At 44.8% G+C, this 18,281-nt stretch overlaps 1 protein-coding gene across 1 annotated transcript in view; it reads left to right on the forward strand.

Annotated features, from left to right (window-relative positions):
- Positions 1–17,086, forward strand: part of ARHGAP31 (Rho GTPase activating protein 31) — a 114,268-nt gene extending 97,182 nt beyond the window's left edge. Inside the window, exons 9-12 of the mRNA XM_017518912.2 lie at positions 2,714–2,776; positions 5,333–5,908; positions 10,666–10,946; positions 12,368–17,086. Coding sequence (XP_017374401.1) covers positions 2,714–2,776; positions 5,333–5,908; positions 10,666–10,946; positions 12,368–14,776 — 3,329 coding nt within the window. The 3' untranslated portion in view covers positions 14,777–17,086. The remainder of the gene's footprint in view (positions 1–2,713; positions 2,777–5,332; positions 5,909–10,665; positions 10,947–12,367) is intronic.
- Positions 17,087–18,281: the final 1,195 nt, after the last annotated feature.

The following is an 18,281-nucleotide window of genomic DNA, read 5'->3' on the forward strand; positions in this document are numbered from 1 at the left end:
ATCGCATATTCTCACTCATAGGCAGGTGTTGAACAATGAGAACACATGGACACAGGGAGGGGAGCATCACACACTGTTGGGGGGGCAAGGGAGGGACAATGGGGGGGTGGTGAGGTTGGGAGGGATAACATGGGGAGAAATGCCAGATGTAGGTGACAGGGGGATGGAGGCAACAAACCACATTGCCATGTGCGTGCCTATGCAATAATCCTGCATGATCTGCACATGTACCCCAGAACCTAAAGTACAATTTTAAAAATTTAAAAATAAAATAAATAAAAAATTAATTCACCATGAATAGTATTGGGATTTTTGGGGGTAGGGAGGAGCAGGTGAAGGGGAGTTTAACCATATCTAGAACATGAAACAGAGATAAGAAATAAAATATAGAAAAAATGAACTATTGACTAAGATGCATAAATATTAGAGCCTCCCAGATATGGATATTTTAATTGATTCAATTTAAGCTTTTTGTACATTATTAAAGAGAAAGAAGAGTTCAGGGCATCCTCCAAAATGAACTATGAGCAGAGAAATCTCAAAGCCATATGGCTATAGCAGGTCCAGGCTCACCTTTGAGTAATGCAGCTAAGAAAGGGGACTTGGGAACACAAAGGCTGCCAGAAAACTGGGGCTGTGCCTCTGTAAGGCCAGGCCAAAGTCCCAGACAGAAAAATGTAATCTAAATATAGTCATAAGCCACAGGGGCTTGAGCTCTTAGTTACTATCCAGAAAGGGGGCCAGGGAATGCTTGGGGACTGTCCCCCAAGCCACAGCTCTGATGTGCTGCTGTGCTCAGCAAGGCCACAAGGAAGTACATCATGAGAAAGAGGCTTCAACACCAAAGGTGGACACTGATGGACCTACAGACAGAGCTGCTGCCTGGCCTATGTGAGACAGTCGGGGCGCCTGGTCACTGCCTGTCAAGGTCGACACGTGGAAACCAGAGAAATACTAGAAATATAGCTCCTGGAAAATAAACGCAATGCATGTCCTAGAATATACAAAGTGATGCTGACCAGGTAGTTTTAGGACAGTAAAACAATTTATAGGTTTGTGGAAAGAGCAGATCTTCAAAGGATAAGAATTCTGGGGCACATTGGAAGTGAGGGGGTGAAAGGTGTTCTCTGCCTGTGCCAAGGATTTGTGTGGCGATGGCTGGGCATCCCACAGCGGGCCCCAGAAAGAGAGAAGCCCCAAGATGGGAGACCAAAAGGGACTAGTTCAGAACCTCCCTGCAGGAGCGGGTTTGGATCAAGGAGGAAGAACAGGCGATCTTTAAATGAAAGACAAAAGCAGGCTTGAGTTACGGCTCAATTTTGGTTAAGGCCAACTCTAACTGTTTCTCCTAGAACCTTCTCCTGTCTTCCCCTTTGTTGCTGAGCCCTGATCCATCCTGAAGAGCAGCAACAACAACAATAAACAATTGTTACTTTTTAATGAGTACTTACTCTATTGCAGATTAGTACAGTCTAATTACTTTATAGTCATTACCCATTTAATCCTCACAACAGCTCTTATTTTTTCTCATTTTATACATGACAAAACTAGAGTTTAGAAAAGTTTAGCTGTCACTTTGGGAGGCCAAGGCAGGAGGACTGCTTGAGTCTAGGAGTTTGAGACCAGTCTGGGCAATATAGTGAGACCCTGTTTCTAAAAAAAATTTTTTTTTAATTAGCCGGATTTGTTGGTGAGTTCCTGTAGTCCTAGCTACTCCAGAGGCCAGGGCAGGAAGATTGCTGGAGCACAGGAGGTTGAGGCTGCAGTGAGCTTATGATCACTCTACCACACTGCAGCCCGGGCAACAGAATGAGACCCTGTCTAAAAAAAAAAAAAAAAACAGTGTAGCTGCTTGTCTGGGGTCACACAGCCCAAAAGTGGCAGAGCTGAAATTCAAACCCAGATGTTTCTGAATTCAGAGTTACCTTAGGGGCCACTAGTCCTGGGCCTCCTGCTTCCCCTCCTGGCAAGCTCGACCTAGAAGGAACTACTCTTCAGCCAGTTGTGTTCCCTGAAAAGAGACGGCATTTGTGAATGCATCTATTTAATGCTATGCCTCGAATAAGTTTTTGGTCATTTAAACCACACTCTTCCAAAAATCTGCTAAGGTGGCGTACAAAGATACATGGTGCACACCCAGTCACAGAGTAGGTGTACAAAAAAGGTTTTGTCGGGATCTGTTCCAGGTTGAGGCTAGTGGGTGAGATCACTGGGTAGCACCCAGGCTGCAGGCCTCAAGGAACAGAGCTGCACCTGGCAGAAACCTAACTCCAGTTCCCTTGGGCCCTCTCACCTGCTGTACCAAATTTGCAGGAACCAAGATATAGTCTCAGCTCTCTGCTCTCTGGCCTGCTGAATACAAAGAGTTGCCTGGAGCCCCATGCATTCTACCCCTGGATTCATCTTTGAATACTTTTTGTACAATAAAATTGGGTTCAAGACTCATTTGCTATAAGCTTTTTCACAAAATTTCAATTTACCTTTATTATTACATAATAATAAAACTTTATAAATGCCCTGATTTTATTAGATCTATCCCATTAAGAAAGTAGGAGCATCTAGGGTGGGGAAGAGGAATGTTTCAAAGGAGATCAATTATACTTGAAAAACTTTCCTAAAGAATTTTGTCTTGTGTACTTACAGACTGTCCTATTTTTCCAAATGCTCTCTCTCAGTACGCATTCATCAAGGATATTTTTTCTTTTGTCTTTAGTGGAAAAGGCTACTATCCGACCAGCTAAAAGCATGGACTCACTGTGTTCAGTGCCTGTGGAAGGTAAGATTTTTACAAGTAGTTTCTGAGTTGGAGATTACAATTAGGAGGCTGGAGCTCACTTGCCTTTACAAACTGCCATGCCTACTTCTCTGTAGTCATGATTACACACAATTATCTAGTTCTAAATCCCACCCTGACCCTTCCCAAACTCAAGGGGTTCACATAGCCCCATAACCTCCCCTACCTTACTCCATGGCTAGGCCTAAACAGCCATCTTCTGCCTAGCCTTCCTCTAGACACAACTGGAGTCCCTGGCTACTTTTCATTCAAACCTGAACCAGGTAAAAGGTCAAGACAGAAGAGGCTTCCCCTTTGTGCAGAAGAAAAGAGCCAAGCATTGATTTATGCCCTATGGTTTTATCCCTAGAGGCCCATGTGTCTTGAATTTGGCTGTTTCCATATGCATTCGCCTCCTAGTTTTTGTGTCAAGTCATGATTTTGAATTGGTAGGTTTATTATGTATTCATTCATTCATTCATTCTATATCACTAAACATTAATTAGGCACCAGCTATGTATCAGCCCTGTGCAAACCACAGTATCCTTTGTTGGAACAGATGTGTGTGCAGTTGCACATGACGTAATACTCATCACCAAAATAACACATAACATTTGTTCTCATAGATCTATCCTTCAGGACTGACTTGCCTGTATCTCTTCCTTTTTTTTCTGTTAAGTAACCAACGAGCACCATTACAAGTTACCAGGCAAAGGACTTGTCTGGCAACAGACTGTTAAAACTCCTCTATACTTATCCCATGACCCCAGTCCCTATAATACAAGATAATTTTCTCTTTCAAAAATGGGTCAAACCAAAACAATACAGGAAATCTTTAGAACAACATTTTAAAAATAATTCTAAACCTTGGCCAGGCGTGGTGGCTCACACCTATAATCCCAGCCCTTTGGGAGGGTGAGGCAGGTGGATCACTTGAGGCCAGAAGTTTGGGACCAGCCTGGCCAACATGGGTAAACCCTGTCTCTACAAAAAAAAATACAAGAAATTAGCCAGGTGTGGTGATACATGCCTATAATCCTAGCTACTCAGGAGGCCGAGGCACAAAAATGGCTTGAACTCTGAAGGCAGAGGCTGAGGCACAAGAATTGCTTGAACCCAGGAGGCAGAGGGTACAGTGAGCCCAGATTGCACCACTGCTCTTCAGCCTGTCTCAAAAAATAACAATTAATAATAACAATAATTCTAAACCTGTATAATACTCAGTGAGATCTTCTTAAGTTAATTTGATGCTTTCAGCATTTTCTTACTTTTATATTCATTCATTTGATTTGGTTTGGAAACTTCTTGGGCAGTTCTTACCCAGTTTTGCAGGAGTTAATATTTCAAAATATAGGTCATTATATACGTGACATATGAGTATTGGACAGATCATCTGACTGCTGAGTCTCTTGTGTCCTTGTGTATTAAAGGAGATCATTACACTTCCTTACAGAGTGGTCATAAGAATTTTAAGCATAGAGTTATGTAAGGTGCCCAGTATAGGGCTTAGTACCAAGTTAGAAATTATTTTCTAGATCCCTGGCAACTCACATATCATCTCCAAGCTTATTTACTTCCCACATAGACTTTCTCTTCTTTGCTTTCATTTCTAAGTCAGTCAAGAACTTGGGCTGGGCGCAGTAGCACACGCCTGTAATCCCAGCACTTTGGGAGGCCAAGGTGGATGGATCACCTGAGGTCAGGAGTTCGAGACCAGCCTGGCCAACATGGTGAAACCCCTGTCTACCAAACATACAAAAATTAGCCAGGCGTGGTGGCAGGTGCCTGTATTCCCAGCTGCTTGGGAGGCTGAGGCAAGAGAATCACTTGAACCTGGGAGGTGGGGGTTGCATTGAGTGGAGATCATGCCACTGCACTCCAGCCTGGGCAACAGAGCCAGAATTCATTTCAGGGAAAAAAAAAAACTCACTCCTCACAATTGTGCCTTCTAATATTTAGTTAATTTACATTTCTAGTTTCTCATCCTCTGAATCAACAGGAAGAAGCCTGATAAAAGGTGGGAAAGGTCTAGTTGATAACAGCATTTGTGTCCTTGCTGGGAAATCAAAACCCCCTGTCTGGGTCCATCTGCCAGAGAAAACTTAAAACAATAAGTTTTTAAGGTTCTAAAATAAGACAAGATTATGCTTATTACTCCTTTTTGTCGTCTTCATTTTGAGCAAACATCATCTTACTGCCTCTCATCTGTCCCTTTTTTTTTTTTTCATGATCTACATTGAGTGCCTGGTAGATGATGGCTCTGTTGAGCAACTTTAGCAGCAATCTTTCTTTGAAAACTGCTCTACCTGCAAATTTTAAAAGTGATCTGTATGGTATGACAGCAAATGGTCCTACAAGAGCATCATGCTAAAATTCTGTGCATATGAGGAAGTGCTTTCTCTTTTGTCATCCAGATGTTACCTTTTTCTGGACGGTTATGCCCCTGTTAGAATGCTGTGCCTCTCTAGTATTCAAATGTGATGTGCCTGCCCTAACTGGAAGGCCTGCCATTGCATATGTGCCCAGGCTGCTGACCATGCGCTTGTTCCTTTTTACTAGGAAAAGAAGCCAAGGGAAATTTCAATGGAACAGTTACCACCGGTGGATTTTTCATACCAGCAACAAAAATGCACTCCACTGGCACCGGCAGCTCATGTGACCTCAGCAATCAGGAGGGCGAATGGGGCCAGGAGGGGATGCCTCCGGGGGCTGAGGGTGGCTTCGATGTGAGCACCGATCGCGGCCATCTTCAGGGCGCTCAGACCCGGCCCCCACCAGAACAGCTGAAGGTTTTCCGGCCTGTTGAGGATCCCGAGGGCGAGCAAACAGCCCCAAAGATGCTGGGTATGTTCTACACTTCGAACGACAGCCCCAGCAAATCTGTCTTTACCAGCAGCCTCTTCCAGATGGAGCCCTCGCCGCGTCACCAGCGCAAGGCGCTGAACATCTCCGAGCCCTTTGCGGTGTCCGTGCCGCTCCGCGTGTCCGCCGTCATCAGCACCAACAGCACGCCGTGCAGAACACCCCCGAAGGAGCTGCAGTCTCTTTCCAGCCTAGAGGAGTTTTCTTTTCATGGGTCAGAGAGCGGAGGCTGGCCAGAAGACGAGAAGCCACTGGGAGCTGAGACTGCTACAGGTAAAGTAGGGGAGAGAGGGTCTCTTTCCATTGCAGGGGAGAAAAACCACACTTAAATTTGCTTCAAGTTTGCAAAGCAATATGGTGAGGTGGTTAAGTTTGTGGGCTCTAGAGCCAGACTGGGTACAAATCCAGGCTCTGCCATTTCACTGCGTGATCTTCAGCAGGTTAATGTAACCACTCTGTGCCTCAGTTTCTTAATCTGTAAAGTGGGAATAATTATGTTAATAATACCTTTTCCATAAGTTTGTTGTAAATATTAAATTATTTAAGACATATGAAACTCTCAGAACAGTGTTTACATATAATAAATGTTACCTGTTATTTTATTCACTTATAGAGTGAGAAGGCAGGAGAAAAACTCAAAATGGAATGCAGAGCTGCTGAGCTGGAATTGGGGATTCAATTCTTCCAGTCTCCTTCTCTGTCCATCCACCCATCCTCGTTTCTACTTTACATTTGCAAACAGCATGGCTAGCAAACATAGCAACAAGAAAGAGCATCCCTTTCCCAATTTCCTTATATCAAATGCTGGAAGGATTCTGATTGGACCTGTCTGAGCCATATGCCCAGCCTTGAACCAATCACTGTTACCCTGTCCAATTCTGAGATTGGCCAGACTTGAATCTCTAGGTGTGTCTGGAGTGAGGAGGGGTTCTTTGATCAACAAGCAAACCTGAGCCACATAAAATGGAAGTATTGAGAACCCCGAAGGAAAGGATGGCTGACAGTCAAACCAACAAATGTTTATTATGATTTAGGAACATTTATTTTCAATTAATACTAGTCATTTTCAGCACCCATTAGCTTGTCAGTCACTCTCCTAAGTGTCCTGCAAATATTATCTCATTTCTCCCCTCTATCCTATGATATAAATAGTCACTATTATCCCCATTTCCTTAAAGAGGAATAGGTTATTGCTCAATCACTCATACCAAGGAAGTGGAAAAACCAGGATTTTAATTCAGACATTTAAAAAATCCATGCTTGTTACACTGTACCACACTCCCCCCGTGTTCACTATGGGCTGTGGAGTTACAAAGATTGTTAAGACATGATCCCTTCCCCACAGTGAGCTCACAAACTAAGAAGGGAAATTGAAATTCTGCACTGAAGTTCAGCACAGGGTCTACCTGTGGAAGCAGCATAGGAGCCTCCTCAGGATTTTTGGAATTAGGGAGGGCTTAGATACCCAAAGCACCATGAAAGAGGTGTTCATAACAGATGGCAAGGGCATGAAGGAGAGGCAGTTCTCTCAGGAGGATTCCAGGAAGATTTAGAAGAGGTGACATTTGGACTGAGCCTTCATAAATGGGTAGTGTGTCTCCATACAGAAAAGATGAGAAAGGGCATTCTGGGCTTAGAGGCAGCTACATGTTGTGGGATGTATGCAGGTTTTGGAACCCAGCTGAGCTGATTCAGATGCTAGCTTTACTGCTTTTTGCCATTTTGGCAGTGAGAGATTTCGGAGCCTGTTTCTCATCTGCAAAGCAGAGGAGGCTCCTATCCCAAAGGCTGTAATGAGGTCTGAATGGGAAAATGTCCATAAAATACCTGTCCATGGACTGACTCACAGAAGATGTGAGTAAATGTTAGTCCTTTTCCTTGCAGGATGGGTGCACAGATGAGCAAATCTCAGGGGCATCAAGTCATACCTTGTCTGGAAGATGGTGTCATGGGCTGGTGTGGGTGCAGCAGGATGAGGGATAGGAGAGAAAGTAAAGGCTTTGAGGAAAACAGTGGTTCCAAAGGCTTTTGTGAGATTTGTTATCCTCTCTAAAAGAGTGGGTCCCTGGACCCCAGTAGGTCTTTAAGAGACAGTCTGTTATCCTTGCATAGGTTAAATACTACATATGCCATTTTATATCAGGGACTTGAGCACACATGGATTTTTGTATTGGGGGGAGGTCCTGGAACCAATTGCCCCATGGATACCTACCGTTTTTAACTTGTGAATTCTGTAAATATTTTACATATTCAAAGATAAAATTGAATTTCAAGAAATAAGCCTACAAAGTGATGGGCAAAAGGAAATCCACTGTTGTGAATTCTGAAGCATTTTTAGTTCAGACATCAGGATGCTGTCACTAGATCTGAGTCGCTGGGCTGGCCTGTGGTGAGATACCTCAGAGTTAAGATACCAGTGTATCCAATGGCAATGAGTAGTTTAGTCTTAACCAATCTTAACCAACAAACTTTTCTGAGCTTGTTCCATATGCCAGACACTATGCTATATGTTTTGCCTCCATTGTTTACTTTATCCTTACATCGGCCCAAAAGCAAGTATTATGATGCCTTTGTACCAAGATTACAAGATTCATTGAGAAATTAGCATTTGAACCCAGGTTTGTTTCTTTCTTTCCTTTCTTACCTTTCTTTCCTTCTTTCTTTCTTTCCTTTCTTTCCTTCTTTCTTTCTTTCCTTCTTTCTTTCCTCTTTCCTTCTTTCCTTTCCTTCTTTCTTTCCTTCTTTCTTTCCTTCTTTCTTCTTTCTTTCTCTCTCTCTCTCTTCCTTCCTTCCCTCCTTCCTTCTTTCTTTCTCTTTTTTTCTTTCTTTCCCTTTCTTTCTTTCTTTCTTTCTTTCTTTCTTTCTTTCTTTCTTTCTTTCTTTCTTTCTTCTTTCTTTCTTTCTTTCTCTTTCTTTCTTTCTTTCTTTCTTTTCTTTCTTTTTCTTTCTTTCTTTTGAGACAGAGTTTCACTCTTGTTGCCCAGGCTGGAGTGCAATGGCACGATCTCAGCTCATGGCAACCACCACCTCCCGGGTTCAAGTGATTCTCCTGCCTCAGCCTCCTGAGTAGCTGGGATTACAGGCATGTGCCACCATACCTCAGTAATTTTGTATTTTTTTTTAAAATAGAGGTGGGGTTTCTCCATGTTGGTCAGGCTGATCTCAAACTCCTGACCTCAGGTGATCTGCCCACTTCAGCCGCCCAAACTGCTGGGATTACAGGCGTGAGGTACCGTGCCTGGTCAAACCCAGGTTCCTTAATACCACTGTAAATGGTAATTTTATTGAGGGCCTGCTATGTGCTGAGCACAGTCCTGGGTACTTGCTTAGTCTTTAATCCACAGTGTGGAAACAGCTTTATGCAATGAAACAGGGCCTTCCTTCATGCAAAGCAATAGAGGCCAAACGAGATCTGCCTGCCTCTTCCTGATATCATAGACGTTTAAGAGCAGAGCTTAATTACTTTGGATAGATCCAAATTGACAGGAGATAACACCTTGGAAGAGTTACACAGGAAACTGTTAATCATAAGACATCTTTGCAGCAAGATGTGAATAATAGAGTTTTGTGATGTTAATGGACTACTCAGAGTCTATTTATTTGAGAAGTGAGAGACTAGACTAGAGCATGGGTTCTCAATTTCAGCACTGCTGACATTTTAGACTGGATAAGTCTTTGTTGTGGGACAGGTTCTATACACTGGAGGATATTTAGCAGATTCCTTGTGTAGGGTCCACTGCCACACTGGGTGCCAGATATAGAGTCCAGCCCTACAGGATTCTGTGAGCCCATCCCAGGTGGTGCGGAGATGAGAAATTGTAGAAATAAAAGACACAAGACACAGAGATAAAGAAAAGAGAGTTTGGGCCCAGAAGTCCACTGCTACTCAAATCGCGGAGACCAGCAGTGGCCCCCAATGCCAAGACGCTGTCACTTTTATTAAGTTGCAAATCTGGGGGCAGGGTAGGTAGGGTGTGGCAGTGATAGGGTCAAGTACATCACGTGTCATTCAGGGCCTCAGGAATTTCTGGCACCTGAAGTAAGGTAAGGAGCATAATGCATCAGCACTTTTTCCATATTTATCAAGAAAGAACAAAAACATTAAGATTTATATTACTATTACTGATTATCTTTTCAAAAAAAAAAAAGAAAGGAACCAGGTGGAGAAGCAGAACATGAGAGTAAACATGGAATGTGACCGCTGAAGCACAGCATCACATAGAGACAGTTATGCCCCTGGATGGCTGCGGGTGTCCCTGACAGCTGTCGGGCCTTACCACAAGAGTCTGGAGAAACAGAGTTTTTTCCAGACTTCCCCAGGAAGGAGATGTCTCAGTCATTTTGGACATGTCCTTCCCTAGCTGGCTAAACAGCGGGCACTTTCCCAGCGCTGGCGCTGCCACACAGCCAAGGCGCCCTCCAGCAGCCCTTATACGGGTGTGACAGAGGGCTTAAAGCATCTTGCCTTAGTGTCATTCATTTACAGTGTCACCCCAGGTTCACACTTCCGACCTGAGAGGCATTAGTAAAAGAATTAGGATAACCTGTGAATAATAACTAATATGGTTATATTTCTAGTTACTTTCTTCTTCATTATTTATATGGAAATAGGCTGAGGTCTTTTGCTCCTGCCTCGGCGCTTATGGGATCTCCTCCCTACATGCTTGGCTTCTATCCACTAGATGCCAGTTGCATTTACCCCTCCCCAATGTTGTGACAAACAAAAAATGTCTCCAGACGTTGCCAAATATCCACTGAAAGAATAAAAAAGTAGGAGCAAGATAGCCCCTGCTTGAGAACCACTGGACTAGGTGATCTTCGAGGTCCCTTCCCTCTCTGACAATCTGTAACTCTGGCAACTGAGGCCAGGACATTGCTAGGAGAAAAGAGTAAATGTAAGGAGCACTGAGCTAGGGGATTTCCCTCCATCCTTCTGAAGCAGGGCCAGGAGACAGGACAGTGACTGTGTTGGGAACAGTTTCTCTTGAAGTGAAGTCTCCTTTAACTGATAACTCCTATCTTCACTGCAGCTTCTGTACTTAAGAAGGCAGCTCTTGAAGATGCCAAGCCAGTACCTGAAGCACCTTGGACAGTGGAATGCAGCAAAGGCCTGTCCGAGGAGCTAGGCACCCACCTAGAGGAGAATAAAACCCCAGAAAGCTCCTTGGGCTCTCAACATTCAAGTGAATTAGAGAAGAGGCCAAATCCAGAGAATGTGGTGGAAGAGGGACAAGAGGCTGACCAGGTGGGATCCAGCACCCTGCAGGAGAGCCCTGGGGCCAGAGCCGAAGCTGTGATTCTCCATGAGATGGTAAGGTGCACTCTCTGCCTGCTCTAACCAGGTGGAGTTCTTTTTTCCCAAGGGCTCTTGGTACAATTTAAAGTAGATTGAAAAAAAATTTTTTTTGAAAACTCGGTTTCTGCCAAAGGGACTTTAAGAGACAAACTTATAATGAAGATCTGAGATTTGTTTTGCAGTAGACTTTACAGAAGTCCTGCAGTGATGGGGAAACGTCCTGCTCAGATTCCCTAGGATAGACTGAACTCTAAATATTTCTGACCTGAGGTCACCATAAGCCAGTAACATGTCCTTGGAATGCAATAACATTCAATCCCAGAAGCAGCATGAGACCTGCTTATCATACCCCAGTCCCAAATACCATGATCATTCACAGAGTTCAGCCTTCTTCCAAACATCCTGGATGGGCAGTTGCCTATACTTATTTCCAAAACCAGAAATATTTCCTCCTGTGGCCTCTGGAGAAGTTAAAATGCAATGCTGGAACTGACTAAACCTTGTCCACTTTTTACAGGTGGAATTTTCCAAGAAGGTTTTTATGGGATGTTCTTCCATAGAAGGTGTGACGAGGTTTTCCAGGGATACCCAAAAAGGAGTCCTGCATTTGGGAGGCAGCTCTGTAATCAGAGGAGGGTCCCAGAAAGGAGGGTGCCTTTGAACTTGCTTCCAGAGTCTTGGTTTTCAGGATGCGCACAAAAGAACCATGTGCTGAGAGTTAGGGCAGAGTGGGATGCCATGGCATCCTCAGAATGGCTCAGTCTCTATAAGATGTGTTTGCATTTGTAGAAGGGGAAAGATGAAGAGATTCATATGGCAATTGATTGAATTCTTATGGAGAAGACCCTGTAAGAATGAATGGCATTGCTTTAAGAAGCAGGTCAGTTAGTGCTGGAAAGAGAGCCAGGTGGATTCGAGGGAACAAGTAAAGGCATCAATTCATTCATTCATTCAAAACATGTATTTAACTTGAACTTTTTGCCAGGCACTGGCATCACTGTAGTGATGCCAGCCTTCTAGTGAACCTGAACTTAAATGAAACCAGGGTTTTTGTTTGTTTTATAAGCAACAGTGCACAGAGATTAAGTACTTATGTACCAGTGTAGACAGAACTGGATTTCAATCCTGATGTGCTGCTATATGACTTAGGTAAATTGTTTACTCTATTTGAACCTAGACCTCTCATCTATAAAATGGAAATAATTATAGTAGTGTTTATCTCCTAGAGTGGTTGGGAAAATTACAAAAGTTACAGTTAAAGAATGTGATGGTGCATGGTGAGCACTCACACAGCCACAGGTATTATGGTGCTGCATCCTTTATTTGCTGAGCTGGCACAGGCTGGCGCTGCAAGTCCCTTCCCTCTCACTGGAAACACTGATGTTGGCACCCAGAGTACTTGGTTCTAAGACAATCAGTTTATTGATGTTTTTCAGGATGAAGATGATCTGGCCAATGCCCTGATCTGGCCCGAGATTCAACAGGAGTTGAAAATCATTGAATCTGAGGAGGAGCTCTCATCGTTGCCACCACCTGCTCTGAAGACCAGCCCAATTCAGCCTGTTCTTGAGTCGAGCCTGGGGCCCTTTGCTCCCCCAGAGCCTCCTCGGAGCTTACCTTGTAGCTCCTTCTCTTCTTCAGGCTCCGCCCCTCTGGAGGTGTGGACTAGGGACCCAGCCAATCAGAGCACACAGGGGGCTTCCACAGTAGCCAATAGAGAGAAACTGGAGCTTGAGCAGGGCGTGCATCCAAACCTCGCCAGCCTGGCTCCTCTGGAAATAGTTCCGTTTGAGACCGCGTCTCCTCAAGCAACAGGAAAAGTGGGAGGCCCAGGGAATCTGTCTCCTTCAGTCCCACCTGCTGCTCCCCCTCCAACTCCTCTGGAGGAGGCACCTCCAGTCCTGCTTTCAAAGGGCAGCCCGGAGAGAGAAGACTCATCCAGGAAATTGGGGACATATCCCTACATAGACCAGCGGGAGTCCCAAAACAGCCCTAGGATCTCTAGCCCCTGTCAGGGAGAGGAGGCCACCCCAAGACAAAATGACAAGCAAAATTCAAAGAATGCTGCTTCTGAGGGGAAAAGATGTGGTTTTCCAAGCCCAACCAGGGAGGCTGAGATCACCTCACAAGGAGAGGAAGATGTAGCCCATTCACTACAGGAGCCTTCAGACTGTGACGAAGATGACACTGTGACAGACATTGCCCAGCATGGCCTGGAGATGGTGGAGCCCTGGGAGGAGCCCCAGTGGGTGACCAGTCCCCTTCACTCCCCCACCCTGAAAGATGTGCATGAGACCCAGGTACAGGGCCTTCAGGGTCACCGATTGGAGAAGAGGCTTTCCCACAGGCCCAGCCTTCGTCAGAGCCATTCTCTAGATAGCAAACCCCCGGTTAAAAGCCAGTGGACTCTCGAGGTTCCCTCCTCCAGCAGCTGTGCTAATCTTGAAACAGACAGGAATTCTGACCCTCTGCAGCCCCAGACACCCAGGAGAGAGATTACTGGATGGGATGAGAAAGCCCTGAGGTCCTTCAGAGAGTTCTCTGGCCTCAAAGGGGCAGAGGCTCTTCCCAACCAGAAGGGACCAAGTGGTATGCAAACCAAGCCAGCGGAAACCAGCCCCATCAGCCTAGCACAGGGAAAGGATCTGGGGACACACCTGGGGCACAGCAGTCCACAGATTAGGCAGGGTGGTGTTCCTGGGCCAGAGAGCAGCAAGAAGAATTCACCGAGCATACAGGACAGCCCTTCACCTGGAGAGCACCCCACAAAGTTACAGCTGAAGAGCACAGAGTGTGGGGCCCCAAAAGGGAAAAACAGGCCTTCTTCCCTCAACTTGGACCCTGCTATTCCCATTGCTGACCTCTTCTGGTTTGAGAATGCGGCCTCATTTAGTTCACCTGGAATGCAGGCCTCTGAGCCAGGAGACCCAAAGGTCACATGGATGACCTCATCTTACTGTAAAGCAGACCCCTGGAGGGTTTACTCCCAGGACCCGCAGGACCTGGACATTGTGGCTCATGTGCTGACAGGCCGCCGTAACTCAGCTCCTGTGAGTGTGTCAGCTGTGAGAACCTCCTTCATGGTCAAAATGTGCCAGGCCAGGGCGGTCCCAGTCATCCCACCCAAGATTCAGTACACCCAGATCCCACAGCCCCTGCCCTCTCAGAGCTCAGATGAGAGTGGGGCTCCACCTCTGGAGAGGAGCCAAGAGGAACCCAGCTCAACCAGTGGGACCACTCAGAAACCTGCCAAAGTTGATTCTCCCTCCTCCCTGGAAAGCCCAAAGGAAGAAAAACCAAAGCAAGATCCCAGTGCCATTAAGTCCTCACCAGTGGAAGCCACTGCACCCTGCCTGTGTGAGGGACCCACCCTTTCTCTAGAACCAGGCTCGCCTAACCTGCTTTCGATGCAGGATGCAACAGTGCAATGCAGAAAGCGCACTTCAGAGACAGAGCCATCTGGGGACAACCTTCTTTCTTCAAAACTGGAGCGACCATCTGGGGGATCTAAGCCTTTCCACAGGTCAAGGCCAGGAAGACCTCAGAGCCTAATCTTATTCAGTCCTCCTTTCCCCGTTATGGACCACCTGCCCCCCTCATCCACAGTGACAGACTCCAAAGTCCTGCTGTCCCCTATCAGAAGTCCCACTCAGACAGTTTCCCCTGGCCTTCTTTGTGGAGAGCTGGCAGAAAACACATGGGTCACACCAGAAGGGGTTACACTTAGGAATAAAATGACCATCCCTAAGAATGGCCAGAGACTAGAGACCTCAACCAGCTGTTTTTACCAGCCCCAGCGGAGATCGGTGATTCTGGATGGAAGAAGTGGCAGACAAATAGAATGATTTCAGTTCACCTGCTAGTGTCTGAAAAAAATTGTAATTCATCTGAAAGTTACTAGAGAGCCAGCTTGCCATATTCCAGGCATAGGTTATCAAGCTTGGGCTTATTCTCTTTCTTCAGCCTTTTGACCACTTATTAATTAGTCCATTTGCCAGAAGAGTGGTCAAAGGAAAAACAAGAAATGAAATTTAGTTAAGTCTATGTGAGCAAGTGAGACAAGGTTAGGTAGGGGAAGAGGATGAAATGCTTGCCTCCAGTGAACTTTGGAGCTTGAATGTGAGTTGGATTGCTCCCCTATTGCTATTATCTATTACTCTTGAGAGCTGGCTGTCCTTTGAAAGAAAGAAATAATGTTCTTTGAAAGAAAGAAAAATATCTTGCTGTGTCAAACCTCAAAATGTTGCTATTGAGGTTAGAAGGCCTCCTCTTCATGCTTTTTAATGCTCTTTAAAACATGTGTTCTTTTAGACCAGTTTTCTAATAAGCTTTGTAAAGTGTACTATCCAAAATAGAAGCAGATCTGGAAATGCAAACTAACGTGCACTTAGATATCCAAGTGGGTGAGCTTACCCACTCTTACCCATGCTCTTTCCCTGGAATCCCTGGAGACCTGTCCAAGATGACTTCCATATACCAGCATAGAAAATCAAAATCAAGAGCTAACCATGAGAATGGCATAATTCAACAAGACTTTCTGGCTCTGGCTTTTAATAATTTGGGACTCCAACTGCCGCTATACTGGACTGTGATTTTTAAATCTAGTAGCTACATGGGTAGAGGCTGAGCTGAGGATTACCGTAATGAAATGTGCTAAATCTTCATTTAGGAGTGCAATCGTGAAGTGAAGTCATCTGCTTTCTTTACAGTATCAGAGTTCAAGAACAGGATGTCATCACAGATAAAAGCCTCACACAAAGGCAGAACTACACTCCAAATTTAATGTCTTTGAATTGGTGGGGCACTAGCAGAAAATACTTCTAGCTCAGCTTTACTCTTCTTCCACACTAGGCTGGACCCAGCAGTACAGGAGCGGATGAAGGAAGGAGCTCCAGGAGGTGAGGGATGAGCCCTAGTAGGGTGGCCATCACAACCACTCACTGAGAGCTGCCCTTCTTAAAAATGTATTTTATTTTAGCCAGTGGATTGCTTCCTTTCTCTTTTTCTCTCCACTGCTCAAGAACAGATTTAAGGCCAGGTGCAGTGGCTCACATCTGTAATCCCAACACTTTGGGAGGCTGAGATGGGTGGATTGCTTGAGCCTAGTTCAAGACCAGCTTGGGCAATACAGCAAGACCCCAGCTCTTAAAAAATAGAAGCTTGAGGAGCCCCTCTCCCTTCCAAAATTCCCCTCATACACTGCCCACTCCAGGCACTCACTCAAACTTGCTCTTCAACTCTGTATACAAGCAGAAGCAATAAACCAATCTGATTTTCTTTTCAATTATTTAGAACTTTCAATGGTTCTTTTCTTTCCAGCTGGCAAGAGAGAGGAGAACTAATATACCTGCTGGCATGTTTTTGGTGCTCCTTAAAAAAGGACGTCACAGGGCATCTCTTCTCAGGTTCAAGCCTGGCTAAATTCTGTCCAGAAGCTCAGTCGTTGTAGGAATTTCTCTAAGGGCTGGTAGTACCTCTGGGTAGGCATCACAACCAACGTTGGTTCTGGGCATAGTGGGGGCTAAGATGAAGCTGCCTCCTCCAATGAGAAATTGGGAGCTGATGCCCTGCAACAGATACATATTCGTCTCTCTCTTCCTCCCTCCCTGATAAGCCTTACAAACAGTTTTGAAATCTTGTTCTGTACCTTTCAAGTCTTTGGCGAGAGTCAGTCCTGCCTTCTGAGAGCACTGAGTGAGCAATGCCTTTCATCATTGTTTTGGCCTTCTCTTGGGTGAGCAAGACATTGGACCAACAGCCAATGAGATATGAACCTGTAAGAAAAGTCCTAGAATATAGTATTGTTCCCCTAGGCCAGCAAAGTGAAGAAATATAGTGGTGACAGATGAGAAAGGCCAGGTTCCAGATATCTGAAATGTACCTTCCTACCTTATCAGAAAATGTGGCAGACAGGTTTGATGTGGGTCTCAGTGCTCCTGCGGTGTCCACACTTTGCTAAGGACCATGTTCTAGTTAGAATGCAAGGGAGGGAAAGAGCTGCACCTTGCTTCACTATCAGAACTCTGAGCCAAATAATGAAATATGTAAACTATTTTATGATCATTTTAAATGTTTGTAACATTTATAAGATATATTTTTATTTGGGGATAGACTGAGAAACCACCATTTACATATTAACAAGTGACTTCAGTTCTGAGGGTTGAAGTGCCTATGTGGATTTATAAAGTGGTTGCATGATATTTTAGACTCTGACATTTATAGCATCACCTTCAGGAACACAATTCTGTGGATGTCATCATGAGACACACTGACAGCTGTGGAGATAGTCCTTACTGTCAGCTTTCCTTGTCAGTCAAGTCCAGAAGGCCTTAGAAGCTGACTCGCCTTCTCAGTCAGTGTCCCACTGCCCAAGGGCGGACCTCCGCTTTGACTTGTGCCCAGCCTGCCAGCCATCACAAAGGCATTCATAAACTTCTTGTGGTCTGGGCTATCCTGGCGCTGATGAAATTCCCTTCTAAAGAAAGAAAACTCATATTTTGCCCTAAATTCTTCCCCCAAATGCCCTGGGATTACCTATTTCACCACCCACTTGAGTCTCTGAAAAATGAATCCCCTGAGAATGGCTAGATGGGAATCGGAGAGTCATTTCATTCAGGAGAGGGACAGAACAGAAGCTGCTGTTTTTAGGAGGATTTACCTGGTGCCCTAGAAACGGCCGTGGAATCAGATTCTCAGAGGGCTTCTTCAAATCAGCTCTCATCCTCAAAATGGTGGCAGTGGGGGAGGTATGGCATGGATGTTAAATGATGAATTTGCAGCGAAATGCATGCATGTACCAGTGTTTTCTTTCAGCATTAGTGGTTGCTTAAGAAAATAATAACCTATATTTTCTATTACACTTGTAATATGAAGAGACCTGACCAAGAATCCCATTAAGACACCTAACCTAATCTAAACCCTAAAACTCAAAATATTGTCCAAGTCAAATTTTTAGACTCTGGGAGCATTAAAAATATAAATATCATCCTCAACAAACATGTATTGAGAGCTTAGTAATAGTGCACTGGGTACCTTAGCATTCCAAAATCATTCAAGGATCTAATGAAAAAGGGAGAGGGATGGCAGCAAATGAAACAGCCCATAAACAACCAGAAGCAAAGGTGAGAACCATTAAGTTGCCAAACAAAGGCAGAAGGGGAAAAAGTGTGGCAAGCAGCATCCTTTAATAGGATCACTGATGGTATTCAAGTGACCTACTGACTTCAAATAATCAAATTAAACACAAAAATCCAATAGAACAGCCCAGTGAGACACTCAGGTGTTGAGAACTTTGCTTTGATTTAGAAAATCAGAGAGTGGAAACTAGGTATAATAAGTAGTTCTGAGGTT

The sequence above is a fragment of the Cebus imitator genome, unplaced genomic scaffold (genome assembly GCF_001604975.1).
Source record: "Cebus imitator isolate Cc_AM_T3 unplaced genomic scaffold, Cebus_imitator-1.0 Scaffold713, whole genome shotgun sequence".
NCBI lineage: Eukaryota > Metazoa > Chordata > Mammalia > Primates > Cebidae > Cebus > Cebus imitator.